This window comes from Oratosquilla oratoria, chromosome 21 (assembly GCF_046742065.1).
Source record: "Oratosquilla oratoria isolate Oo_2021 chromosome 21, ASM4674206v1, whole genome shotgun sequence".
In the NCBI taxonomy this organism is placed as follows: domain Eukaryota; kingdom Metazoa; phylum Arthropoda; class Malacostraca; order Stomatopoda; family Squillidae; genus Oratosquilla; species Oratosquilla oratoria.
Genome location: NC_134797.1, coordinates 13,831,966 through 13,845,871, shown reverse-complemented (window position 1 = coordinate 13,845,871; position 13,906 = coordinate 13,831,966). Strand labels below are relative to the sequence as shown.

Here is a 13,906-nt window from a genome sequence, read left to right as displayed (position 1 = left end):
TAACACAGGCGTTGGTGGTGATGTTGTTCCGGGAATCGTAGCGATGCTCCCGGATCCGGGTCTTCAGGTCACGGGAGATCTCGCCAATGTATACTTTATCACATCCAGCACAGGGTATGCGGTAGACACCAGCGTTTTTTTCTCCACATCTCGTCCTGGCTGTCACTCCTTCTAGAGAGCTCTTTGATAGTTCTGCTGGACTGGCCCACTACCTGAATGTAGCAACGCCCAAGTGTCCGGGTGAGGGTGGCGGTGACGCTGCTGGCTGGAAGGATAAGCCTCCTAGCTGGATCTTTTGTTGGTTCCCGCCCTTCCATTATTGGACGAGGTACAACTGCTGGAGTGGGTGGTAGAGGTCATGAGAGAAACTAAAAAACTGAATAATTTTCTCCAACAAAATATTGGGGACATTGAGAGATGTCAGAGGACTTCGAGGATGCTACGTCGAAAGAAGACGCGTGTCCAAGTGCATCCGTAAAAAAGAAGAACTGGCGATCGAGAGGACCAAAAGAAAGGACTATACGATTACTTCGGCTTCTGCTCTTCGCCCATCCTCGAAAGTCGAGGGACCAATTTATGAAATTTACAGTAAGAAATAAAATTGCCTTGATGCTAAAACTGTAAGAGAAGAACATATTAATAGAATATAAACTGCTGGGCTATGCTTTAATGGCAAAGGTAAATACTATTTCTAAAAAATTGCTACATGTACAAATAAACGTCATGGTATGCATAACACACTACCTGGTGGTTTCAGAAAGGACAGTTATAATAATGAATATATAATACAGGAGACAAATCTGACATAGTTAACTGACATTAGTAATAGTATGGGAAGAGAAGAGAAGGGAAACAAGACTTTGAAAGTGCCTTTACTGGGATTTTAATACTTCACTCGACCGGTTTCGACTTACATTCGAAGTCCCACGTTTCCCTTCTCTCGTCTTTCAATACCCGTTTATATAAATTCTAGATATTAGTAATAACATGTCATTTAATCATGCAGAACTTACCCTAGCCAATATTTTAAATATCAATAAGACATATTTTATTGACAGCCAGGGTAAGAGTTGTTTAAATCTAATGGTACTCCTCAAGTAACCAAAGCGAAGTAGGAGAAAGTTTCCGACAAAACGTGAGCTGGAAGACACCAATTTACTGTTGTTTTTTCATACCAATTATCGACGCCTTTATCACCATGGACAATCTCGCACGACGTCACAAGTTATATTCCATGCATTGAAGCAACAAATTGCGTTACTACCTCGAATACAAGACACCCGGAATCGGGTTCATCGTTCAAATCTCACTTTTATGGTCTTCCAGCCCCTCTTCGCAACATAGATTTACATGAATACATTGGTTTCAGACTAGATTCACAAACAAGTATTCCAGCAAGCTTGACACTTTATATGGAGTTCACTCCATTTAACAAACTTACTAAGACGGATCAAAACACCTTGGTGAGGTACAGATGCTGTATCGTAGAATCAGGAAGAGGCTGGTGGTCCTGCATTGGACCATCAAGTCTGCACATTTTCAACCAAGTTACGAAATGTAAACCTATGTGGTAGTAAATCTATCAAGAGTACAAGCTGTAGATATTCCCAAGATCTCTCAGCACCTTCTAAGGCTTATTGTGTTAGATTATTTAGTCAAATTTCTCTAAGTATCTGTAGCACATTATTACCAAATTATTTACAGATTCATCACGCATCTGCAGTTTCTCCCCAGATATTGCTCATTTTTCAAGTGTCAGATTACACTGGTCAAAGAATTTGTCCCAAGGAAAACAGTAGTTGTATCATGTATGTTTTTGAATGCAGAATCCAAAAATATTTTTTTTCCATCACCCACAGTTTTTTGTGCTTCACGGTGTGTTACGTTACGTGTTACACGTTGGATAAATTTCAGTCAAGCGATTGGCAACACCGAGTTTAGCAACACTGCGTGAGATAGTTAAACGTTTGGTAGTACTGTGTTTGAAGGGTTGGTGTGAGGTTGTGTAGTGCGCATTTGTGTGGCAATATGTGATATTGTACAGTAGCATACCCACCATTCACCTTCACAATACCAAGAAACTGTATAAACCACCCAGACAAATTTTACTTTATTTGCGGTGTATTAACATTCAAGTCACAGAGACGGTGTTTCACGTCATTGATTAAAAAATACTATGAACATTATTTTGTCTGCAAAGTGGGGGACCAGGATAAAAGCTGGGCCCCTCATGTGTGTTGTTTAACCTGTGTCATGTTTCTCACTGCATGGACGAAAAATTCACGCCATATACCTTTTGCTATCCCAACTATAAAAGGTATAACATCAACATACAAGCATATTGTAAAATATCTTAATTTATTACACTGGGGAACACTCATTTTGTTGCATTTAAAAAAAGACTTTTCTATAGTCAATTTGAGTGTGTTGATTTCCTGTACATGACCCTCCAAAACAAATGGAACTAAAAGATGACGAGTCAAGTGAGGAGGTTGTGGAAAAAAACAAAAGACATGCACTTTCAGCCAATTTGTTCTTCAAGTAAACCACCTTTATTAAGTCCGCGAGATCTGAATGATCTTGTGCGGGATTTAAACTTGCCCCCCCCCCCCAAAAAAAAAAAAAAAAAAAAAGTACAATCTGAATTTCTTGCTTGTAGGTTAACGGACTGGAATCTTCGCCAGAAAGAATCCATAATTTTTATCGTAAGCAACATTGTGATTTTGAACAGTTTTTCTCACTTGAGGATGGTGTGTTTTGTAATGATGTACATTCTGTTATGGAGGAACTTAACCATAAATATAACAGGAAAGGCTCTTGTTTATTGACTCTTTAAAAGTGAGCCTGAAAGCTGTTTTGCTCCACAATGGAAACAAGTTTCCTTCTGTTCCTCTGGCCCATGCAGCTAACATGAAGGAAACGTATGATAGTATGAAGCTTCAATTGCAAAAAATTAAGTATGAAAAACATAAATGGAATATCTGTGGTGACCTAAAGGTTGTGGTACTCTTACTTGGAATGCAGCTGGGTTAAACAAAGTTTTGTTGCTTTTTCTGTGAGTGGGACAGTCGGAATAGGAAAAATCATTATGAAAAGAATATGTGGCCGAAACGATCTCTGACTTCAGGAGATATAATGTTGTGAATCCTCCTCTTGTTGATTAAAAAAAAAAAATTATCTGCCTTCTTTGCATATTAAGCAAGGGTTGATTAATTCTTTTTGTAAAAGATATGTATAGAACTGGCAAGGAATTCACATATTTGAAAAACAAGTTTCTTAGAGTAAGTGACGCAAAAAATCAAAGAAGGTATTTTTGTTGGACCATATATTAGGGAGCTGATGAGAGACCAGAATTTTGATGAAGAGCTAAATGACCTAGAAAAAGCTGCATGACTGTCATTTAAGAAAGTTTGCGCAGAGTTTTTGGGAAATCACAAAGCAAATAACTGTTCTGAAATCGTAAAGAGCCACAGACATCCTACAAGGCCTTGTGATGCAATATGAGCCTAAAAATCCACTTCCTAGATTCTCACTTGGACTTTTTCATTGCAAATCTTGGCGCCGTCAGTGACGAGCACGGTGAGAGGTTTCACCAGGACATTCTGAACATGGAAACCCGGTATCAAGGGAAGTGGAGCTCTTCAATGTTGGCTTATTACAGTTGGGCACTAAAAAGGAATCTCCCAGAAGTAAAATACACTTGAAAATCATACATTTGTACATTTCAAAGGTAAGTTTCATTGAAATATCAGCCTCATGTATTAGTTATAATTGCTTAGAATTTAATATGTTATCACACAAAAACTATGCCTGATAGTAAATTTCTGAAAACATATTTGAAACCAGCAGAAAAAATTCTATCAAGTTCACCTCATTTTGCTTGTGGAACAGTTATCTTATTAAATTTTGTTGATTTGAGTCAATAGGAATAATGACCAAAGAGGCAGATTGCCAGCCGATTCTAATTATCATACAGTGACTTTTCAATAGTATCAAGCTTGAGGAGAGTGGTGTAAAGAAAAATCCAGTATTTTGCAAAAGAATTCTCCTACGTTTCGACAGTCTTCTTTATAAGACTCTGTTCAAACTTAAGAGAATAAGAGTGCTTCCGCGACATCCTGGATTTTTCTCTACACCACTCTCCTCAGCTATTTGCCTAAGGGATCGGTTCCACCTGCATTAGAGCCGGTGACAGGGGTATGTTGTGGCTGGTTGGCTCCCCAACTCTTAGAGTTGGGAGTGGTGGTCCCACGACGAAGATATACCAGGACCTATTTGGTTATCTATACATTACTGCATGCCAGACTCCTAATATCCATTCCTCTGAATCATGTCTCCCCGAAAGGAGATAGTCCACCAGGCTAGACTGCGATGCGACCACCATACATCCACCCTTTCTAAGATGGGGTTTACACGGTCTAACGGTTCGTCGAACGCGGTTCGACAGACACGTGTTTAAAGTGATGTGTGAACGGGGTATTTGGTTGTCGAACACGTTGGTTAAACCCCAAATACTCCGTTCACACGGTATGCAGACAAAATGCCGATGGACATAATGTAGACGGACATAATGTCGATGGACAAAATGTCGATGGACAAAGTGCCGACATTTGTTCAAGTAGGACAAAATGTCGACGGACATAATGTCGATGGACATAATGTCGAGAAATATGATAATAATAATAATAATGTTACGAGTCCAGTTTATAACCAAGAGAGAATGAAATAGCTTTGATGTGAATACGGGCACCGTAGAATTATAGCATAAACAACCGGTCATCGCCCCGTAGGGGCTATCAGAGACAATTTGCTTGAGCCAATTAGTGATTTGCTGAATAGCTTATTTGTTCTACCCATGTTTGTTCAAGTAGTAGAGAGATTTTTTTTTTCAGCCAGCCCATCGCTATAATGGAGATAATAAAAACGAACAAAGGCGACAAGAAACTTCTTTACGAAGGCTATGCATACGTAAAGCGAAAGGAAGATAAGATCTTATGGCGATGTGAAAGACGTGGCTATTGTGGTGGACAAATAACTTCTAACGATACTGTACTTTCTTTTGCAACCCTTTCTCATCAGCCTGATAGTCTCAGATGTGATGTTCTAAAAATCCAAAACAAAATAAAAGGTATGGCCGGTATGCAGACGGATGATATTCCCTCAAATATAATTCACAACGCTACAGCAAACATTTCACTAGATGTGTGTGGGGCTTTGCCAAGGGATACATTTTTTAAGAGCAGTTGCTCATAACTTGTAAAGCTTTTTAGAATTATGTTGTTTCTAATTGGTAAATTGTGCGTTCATTATATCTTCTGTAACACTTTTTAATTGATTATATTGTTTTTAATAAATTTGTAGCTCTACAACTGAGCCATCTTGTGATTCATTAGAATCAATAGACTGTCAAGTTTGTTTATTTTGGAACTACCATTTTAACCTGTATTATTATGAATGAATGAGAGGTGAAATATAGGGAGAGAGGTATAAAATTGGTGGCAAAAATGACTTAGTTCCTGCATTAACAACTGGCATCATCTCACTAAATAAATAACTAATAAAAGTCGTCGTCGGCATTTTGTCCTACTGGAACAAATGTCGGCACTTTGTCCATCGACATTATGTCCGTCGACATTATGTCCGTCGACGTTATGTCCGTCGACATTATGTCCGTCGACGTTATGTCCGTCGACATTATGTCCGTCGGCATTTTGACCTACAACCGTTCACACATCACTTTAAACACGTGTCTGTCGAACCGCGTTCGACGAACCGTTAGACCGTGTAAACCCCCTCTAAGTTACCGGAAGAGGTTGGATGACAGCATTGCAGACAACTGGCAAGGATGTAACGCTTCACTCCATACTATACAACACATTATGGAAGACTGTATTGTACACAATCACACAAGCCAATAATACAATATACACTATAAATGACTTCAGGGAAAACCTCGTTCCAGCCGTGGCGTTCCTCTGGGAGACAAGACTGTTTGGCCAAACAGTCTAGGGAATGGTGACAACAACTATTTGTCTATTCTTACACAAAAAGTGTCGAGCTTGTTGATGGCTGATACGAAATGATCTTCGTAGGAAATAGCGACTTGCTGAAGAATGATATACAAGGTCAGGAATTCTCAACCAAGGTAACTTCCCCCATCTAATGAATACATTTTAGGATTTCAAGGAAATATGGTACCATATATTTTCATGCGTAAACATATATATTTACATGTCAATATTCTACTGCCTGGTAGGCGAGAAAATCCACAAACACTATTGATAGAAATTATTTGACAACATACCATTTTTCTCCATAAGAACTTCATTCAGTTTTGTAAAAACTGGGGCATTGCCTCAAAAAAATTGTAATCGAAGGCAAGAAAATCCACCAAATACTTAGAAAAGAATGCCACCTTTTCGTCATGGCCGAGTTGATCAAAATAGTCTTTCTTATAACGATGAGCATGGAAAGGCCTATCTGAGGACGGGAATGGCCCGATGAGGTCGCTAATCCCCATCCACTTAAGAACGTACTCCGAGTCTTCCTTAAGGGTCTCATATTTACCAATAAAGTCGTAGTCTACAGTGCACGGATTGCAGACTTCGTGTACTGAGAGCCAGTGTTCATTCCTCTGTTCAAATGTACCATAGCCAGGTTCCGATATGAATCGAATGAACTCTGAGAAGGTTACGTTGTGTCCTTTCGCCATCTCATGACCCCTGTACCTCTTCTCTATCTTTGTCCCAATCTCGTCGTGGAAATTGTACCCACTCTTTTTGTCTTCGCTCTCTAACTTGTCCTTAAAGGCCGATAATACCCGGTCGAAAGGGTGCCTCGTGAACATGAACTTCTTGTAAGTCTTCAGGATGTCCTTGGTCCAGTTCTCGTACTCTGGGAAGAGTAGAGTGGGCAATGATGTGTGAACTCGGAACCTGTCGATGGTGCTGATGTTCGTGGTGGGTTCGACCACGCCGATCAGTTTCATCCAAATGCGTTTCCAGCTCGTACAGGCCACCTAGTGAGAAGAGAAATTTCATTACGTTGCAAGTTTTGCATCATCATCTTTCAATAACCTCTTTGACTCCTCTTTCCCCCCCTAAGTATTTTTGGCTGACCCTTTTGCTACCCGTTCCATGCTTCCAAAAAGGAATTTATTTCAAATGTGGTTTATCACCCTACAAAGCTAACCTTTTATGTACTCTCATTTTAAGTTATAAAAAAGCATATTATGACTGTTACCTTGAGTTCCATAATCTAGAAACAGTAGCCCCACAGTGGCTGTCAACACTTTTTCCTCATACCTCTCGCCCAAAAGATCTCATGGAAAAAATGCTGAACTGTTACCTGTGCTGTTCTGGTGTAAGGGTTTCTATGTTACCGGCTTATAAAAGTTGGAGGGGATCAATAGCCGGTTGTCTGTTTTTTCTGTGAAAAAGCTAATGAAATATAATTGACAGAAAGAGCTCTCTGGCCCAGTTAAGGGACCGAAGCAAGTCCCTCAGGGTTGCACCTTCAAATGGAGGCAAAGTTGTTGAGTTCTTAAGATGGGCGACAGGAAGATCAATCTTTCTGGCGTCCATTTTGCAGGAGTCCCACAAGTTGGTACCAGTCGTCGGCCCTTCAAGGTCATTCGTGTGTTGAACAACTACGGTAACATTACATATCCCTAACTCTAATCCTTTTCGGCCTTGAACTCCTCCTGCTCACTCTGTTCTTCACTACACTCATCATCTTCAACTCTTCACCCCTCCTGTGTAGTCTCTAAACCTATTAGTTGCACTTTACTTTCCCATATACTTGCTTTAGGTGTCCAGCAACAGAAGGGCATCCCCACCACTGTTACTGGTTTACTGGTTTCGATCGTGGAAGGTATAAGATGCCTCTCTATAATTATATCCGTGCTAAACTCGAAACCAGTAAAAGTGGCGGGAATGCCCGTCTGTTTCTAGACGCTTCGCATGAATCATACAATTTTACCCTATTCCTCCCTGTTCTTTACTCATTTTCATTTCTGTTCTCAATATTTTTTTTTGTACTGTCATACACTTTTCCTGCATGATCTGAAAGTTGTACCTCGAGTTCATAAACGTTCTTTTATAGCACAGATTTCTGTTAACGAGTGCCCTGCCAGTCTGCCAGTTTCATCCGCCCCCCTTCTGAAGATCCTCCATGATTATCCTATAATTCCCACTTCACCTGTCATCAATGTAACATTGGTTAGACCTGTCGATTTTCTTACTTCCTAATGCTGGCTGTCTTCTTCGATTACTTTTCATTTTCCTTTCTCTAAGATCTGTCCCTTCCCACCTCCCACAAAGTGTGTGTGTGCGTGTACGTGTGCGTGTGTGCGTGCGTGCGTGTGTGTGTGTGTGTGTGTGTGTGTGTGTGTGTGTGTGTGTGTGTGTGAGGGATTGTGTGTGTGAGGGATTGTGTGTGTGTGAAATTTGTGTGAGATTGTGTGTGTGAGATTGTGTGTGTGAGATTGTGTGTGTGAGATTGTGTGAGATTGTGTGTGAGAGATTGTGTGTGTGTGAGATTGTGTGTGTGAGATTGTGTGTGTGTGTGTGTGTGTGAGATTGTGTGTGTGTGTGTGTGTGTGTGTGTGTGTGTGTGTGTGTGTGTGTGTGTGTGTGTGTGTGTGTGTGTGTGTGTGTGTGTGTGTGTGTGTGTGTGTGCGCGCGCGCGCGTGTGTGTGTGTGCGTGCGCGTGTGCATGTGCCTGGGCGTGGGCCTGTGTTTTAATTTACTCAAAATCAATAGTTTGCTTTGGCCAATTACTATCTAAAGCTGTGCAGATAAATTGAAAGATATCCCCCTTGTAATTGTGGAACACCGGACGAAGTAGTTTGAAGATAAGAAAAATTTGTCTTATGTCATCATCATCATCAATTGGGGCATACGGCAGGAGACACTTTGCTTCACTCACTCCAGCGCCAATGCCCACGGTCTATTCGGGCAAACTCCCATGCGGATACCCACCCTTTCCACTCCAAACAACTCTCCACAGGTTCCATCAACTTGCCCCTTCAACCATCAATTCTGTGGGCGTCCCCTTCGTCTTCTCTAGCAAGGATTAATTCTTGTGGAGAAAACCCTTTGAGTAGGACCATCACCAGCGGGACGTGCCACATGCCCATGTAACTGGTGTTGACGTTCACGAATTATGCTGGTAACTGGTCTATATTGAGTCTCAGTATAGTCTCTGGTTTGATATGAAGTCATTTCAGCGATATCACATGATTGTTCGAAAGCACCTAGTATCAAAGACATCTATCAAGACGCCTTTTCAAGTCAGCTTTCACTATCCATGTCTCACAGCCGTACAGTAAGACAGGGGGCACAAGTGCTTTGAAGATTCGAATCTTAGTCCTGCATAAATAATGACATCATATTCTATGTCTTGTGTGAATATAACAAATATACGTGGTTGCTACAGGATATACTGGCCTGATTCACGAGGCATGGAAATATTTTGTTTACAGATCATGAAGATGAACGTAACACGTTTATTATGCCACACTTCATGTATCCAGTTAACGGTCCATGTATGAGGGCTATAGAGGATGACGCTTTTTATACGATGTGGCACCACCGTTTTCTTTACCTGACATGATGGGGCTAAACAATCGCAAGTCGTCGCATTTAAAAAATACTGTCGACAGTCCAAAGTTGACAGATAATGAAGTAATTAATGGAATAATGCCACTCATGTCCTTGTTAACATGAAAAATAACTGCATGACCCAAACTATAAACAAACCCACTGTTGCCACATTTCGTGCACTCCGCCAACAATCGGGTTTTCGAGTACGAATCATACCTTTGGCACATAACAGTACAACACTTGGTTTTCGTCGTCAACATGCATGTGATTGAGTTGATAGTCATCAACAGGTCTACTGATGTTCAGGAGGGCACAGATTCTCTTCAATGTTGCCCTCAGCTCATCGCTGCGTCTCTTGGGCTCTGCAGGGGCGAAATTGTCTTGTATGAGGACATTTGACACTTGATCACCCCCTGTGGCGGAGAGCAAAAATACCTGTGTTATTTATATTATTGTATTTTTTATTTTTTATTTTATTATCATTATGATTTTTTTTCGCATCCGACCTAGATATGGACCAAAAGGTCTCCTGTCGGCATGCTCCGCCTTTGTAATCCTTTGTAAGATTTTATGAAGCAAAGCAAGGAAACTAAGTATGGTCTTCTACCATATGACGGCAGAAGAAGTTTAGATGAAAGGACTATCTATGGACTCCGAAACAACGTATATGGGCGATGCACAGTCGTGGATCAAAGTTCATGCATCTGTTCTCAAACTGCTGTTAACAATTTATGCGGGTGCAAGCAGTATGACCCTCTTCACACTACGCGGCGGTACCGCATAGTCGAAGAAAAACCGCGTGGTTATGTGCGAACGCCTCCATTGACTTAATTGTAATTGAATCGCTGCGGTTGAAACCGCAAATGTGAACAGGGTCTACATAGACTTGGACAAAACGTATGACATCGTTGTCCGCAGGGATCGCTGTATCTTATGACCACTTCTGTCTGTAACAGAAGTTATAGCATGTTTAGGCGAGGGGAGCTTCTTACTGCTGAAGTGAAACTTCTTAGAATTACATTAGTACACCAAATCTTTTTAAGTTTTATTCTGTTTTACTTTATTTCGAATCTATGAAAGTGACTATAGAGTGAACGCACGATCCTTGTCCTTAACTGTACACGTTATTTCTTAGCACAAATGAATTACTTTTCTATTTCCAAGTATAAACAAAATTAAAATTCTTAATAAATAAACAAATAAATAGAAATAATGTAATATACCAATATCTTTAATATCTGATGAGGTATTTTCAACCCCCATTTTTTAAAATTATTTACGTTATTATACAGTTACAGGAGAAAATTTTCCTTCGAATATCAGAAAGACCGAGATGTATTGATTCTTAACTGTCTCTCGGAAAATAGAGTACCTTCGTCAAACTTCAATTCTTTGCTCTTTTGCAGTAATTTCTCTCCCTTCATATCTGTAAATAGAGACAGAAATAGTAATAGTCATGTGCCATTAGTGAGAACAGGGACTACATGCACAGAGACATAGAAGAATCAACCAAGTTTTCATGAGTTTCTTTGAAATCGAGCGATACTTATCATGATATTTATAGACGATGATAAGCAGAAAAAATAAGTATTCTGGCACAAAAGTGTATCAAAAGAAATGTTGAAGTATTACCTGCTTTATTCCAATAATTTTCAGTAAGGTTTTTTGATATGCCCTGCATCAGATCTACGTAAAAGAAATATTACAGAATTAGATTTATTCAATAAAAAGGGAAATATATATTGCTTATACAGTATAGAATGGGTTCACGCAGCACAGACTTGCTTACTAGCCTATCAAACCAAATGTTATATTCACTTAAAATGTAAAAACGTAGGTATGGAAATGCCTTGTAAATACCTCGTCTAGATTTTAAATGGTTAGATAGAAATTAGATGATGTTCGTAGGCATAGGACTATAACTAATACCAAAAACTAACCCCACAAAACACACGCACACACGCGCACGCACGCACGCACACACGCGCGCACACACACGCGCGCGCACACACACACACACACACACACACACACACACACGCACGCACGCACGCGCGCGCACGCACACACACACACACACACACACACCCCTACCTACCTACCTACCTATCGGATAGAGTGTAAAAGCAAAGTTGGAAACAACAACAGCTAGATTTGATTTACATCTAGACTCTTGACAATTTGCAAAATTACCTTTTTTCTGCTGGCGGATGTACATGCTATCTCCTTGTTTGTCCTCTAGTATGTCTACAGAAAGAGATTAATCCCGGTTAATACTTTTCCAATAATGATTCGGTTTAATGTCATGAATTCCTCTAGTCAGGCAGGGCTAAGACGGTGCCTCCTTACAAAATAATTTTTGAAGAAAAAGTGTACAAGTTAATATGCTCAAAATGATAGACAAAACCCGTGAAATAAGTGGCCTTAGATTCTGAAAGTAAGAGTTTAACATTCATCAACAGGCTAAACTTTGTTTAACCTCGTTCAACACTATTAAACTTTGTGAGGCTAGTGAGGTTGTTAAATGTGTGTAAGAGGGGAATGTGGCGGAGGACAGGGATAATGCTTGTCTAACTTTGTCTAATAAAGGTTAAATCTTGTTTAAACCTCTTCATGAACTTGGTTGTGACCAACCAGAAAAGTGTTGGTGCCCCTCCCCCCCCCCAAAAAAAAAAAAAAAATGTAGCCTAGATCGTTACTACCCCTAATGAACCCTAGGTTTAAAGACTAATACAATTTCTTTCCCTACACACGAATCGCTCTCCACCGTCTTACTCTGTTCGTATGTCAACACCATCTGAACCTACTAGGCACCCTGTTAACAAGGACTTTAAGATGGGGATACTCACAGACTTGACGTGAAGGTAAGAGGGCGTAGAAGAGACAGAGGAAGAAGGTGGCAAGGAGGAAGACCTGGAGAACGTAGCGCAGCCTTTTCCATGGGTGTCTGTAAGAAAATATACTGGGGTACTGACTGCATGGTAACATGCAGACAATACTTTAATGACTGTTTTGGGGTGCCCCTACAAACCGAAGCCATGCATTATTTGTCTATGTTTGAGTAAAATTCCAACTCAGAAGAATTATGATACTTATATAATACAGCTGTCCTTCCTTTATGCTGTTTCCTTGAAACCGTCCTTTACTATTTCTTTGAATGCCTCTTATTGATCCCCTTATGGTGGTAGTAGTGGGTCTGCACCAGGGTTGTATTCTATCACCATGGTTGTTCAATGTGCACGTGGATGGGGGGTGTTCTCACCTTTCTCAACATATATATATACCAGGTTGGGCCAATGCATTGTCAGTTGTGGTACCTCACGAAACTTCTCCACCAGGTACGGTCATCGTAAAGTTCTTCTCCCACAGTCTATTGTTGATCCTTTCGCTTCAATTGCTTCCCTCACTCCATCCCTCCATCTCTTTCTGGGTCTGCCTACCGGCCTCTTCCTTCTCGGCTTCCATCGAAAATATTTAGCAGGATAACTTTCTTGATCCATCCTCATGACGTGCCCATACTATCTCAGTTTAATCCTTTCTACAAAATCTAATACTGGTTTGGTGACCAGATCATCCTTGATATCATATAAACATTTAAGTAATCTCTTCTTGTTGCTTCCTTTATAAAAGCAACACTCATCTCTGTTAGTTGTAGCTTACTCTTTGTTCCCGTTGCTAGTGTCCAGGTCTCTGAGCCATATGTTAATACTAGTCTTCATATAGTTTTATAGATTATGAGTTCTACTCTTGATAGGATGTTGATGTTGATGGGATGGAGTGTTATGGGAGGTAAATATGGAGGTGATTGGCATTGAATTGGAAATGGTTCACGAGTGGAAGGAAGTGGAAGGCGAGCCAATCGTTGTTTGCTGATGACGGTGCGATTGTGGCTGGGGTTAGAGAAGGCTCTAAGGCAATGACAGAGCTCAAGAAGGTATGCGGGAAAAGAAATTTGAAAGTAAATGTAAGTGAAAGTAAGGTGATGAGGTGAACGAGGAGTGAGGGTGGTAATAAGCAGGAGGTGGGTCTTAAAGGCGCGAGGAAGTGGACACCTTTTAAGTATTTAGTGTTTACGCAAATTGTGTGTATACCGTTTTTATGTTTGTTTCTCCCCGCAAGCTCGGGCTATATAAGGAGTAAGATGTTTCTCAACTGTGTTATTTCTGAAGAAGCCCTGCTGGGCGAAACGTTAAATATATTGGATCCCATACTCTGCGTTTGGCCTCTCTCCTACAGTATTTAGTATCACATGTAACAGAATAGAGGAAAGAGGGTGGAGGTAGACAATCGAGTGACAGTCG

The 13,906-nt window shown here is 40.5% G+C and overlaps 1 protein-coding gene across 8 annotated transcripts in view; it reads right to left on the bottom strand.

Annotated features, from left to right (window-relative positions):
• LOC143036706 (carbohydrate sulfotransferase 11-like) overlaps positions 1 to 13,906 on the bottom strand; it is a 244,713-nt gene that overhangs the window by 36,210 nt on the left and 194,597 nt on the right. For 4 of the 8 annotated variants that reach the window (XM_076204335.1, XM_076204331.1, XM_076204336.1 and 1 more), the window contains 6 exons: positions 12,455 to 12,552; positions 11,799 to 11,852; positions 11,238 to 11,291; positions 10,978 to 11,031; positions 9,822 to 9,967; positions 5,752 to 7,018 (listed from right to left, as the gene is read on the bottom strand). The exons of 3 other annotated variants lie outside the window; for them this stretch is intronic. In XM_076204335.1, coding sequence (XP_076060450.1) covers positions 6,329 to 7,018; positions 9,822 to 9,967; positions 10,978 to 11,031; positions 11,238 to 11,291; positions 11,799 to 11,823 — 969 coding nt within the window. In that variant the 5' untranslated portion in view covers positions 11,824 to 11,852; positions 12,455 to 12,552 and the 3' untranslated portion in view covers positions 5,752 to 6,328. Of the gene's footprint in view, positions 1 to 5,751; positions 7,019 to 9,821; positions 9,968 to 10,977; positions 11,032 to 11,237; positions 11,292 to 11,798; positions 11,853 to 12,454; positions 12,553 to 13,906 lie in introns of those variants that run through there. One more of the 8 variants, XM_076204337.1, reaches the window with a different exon arrangement.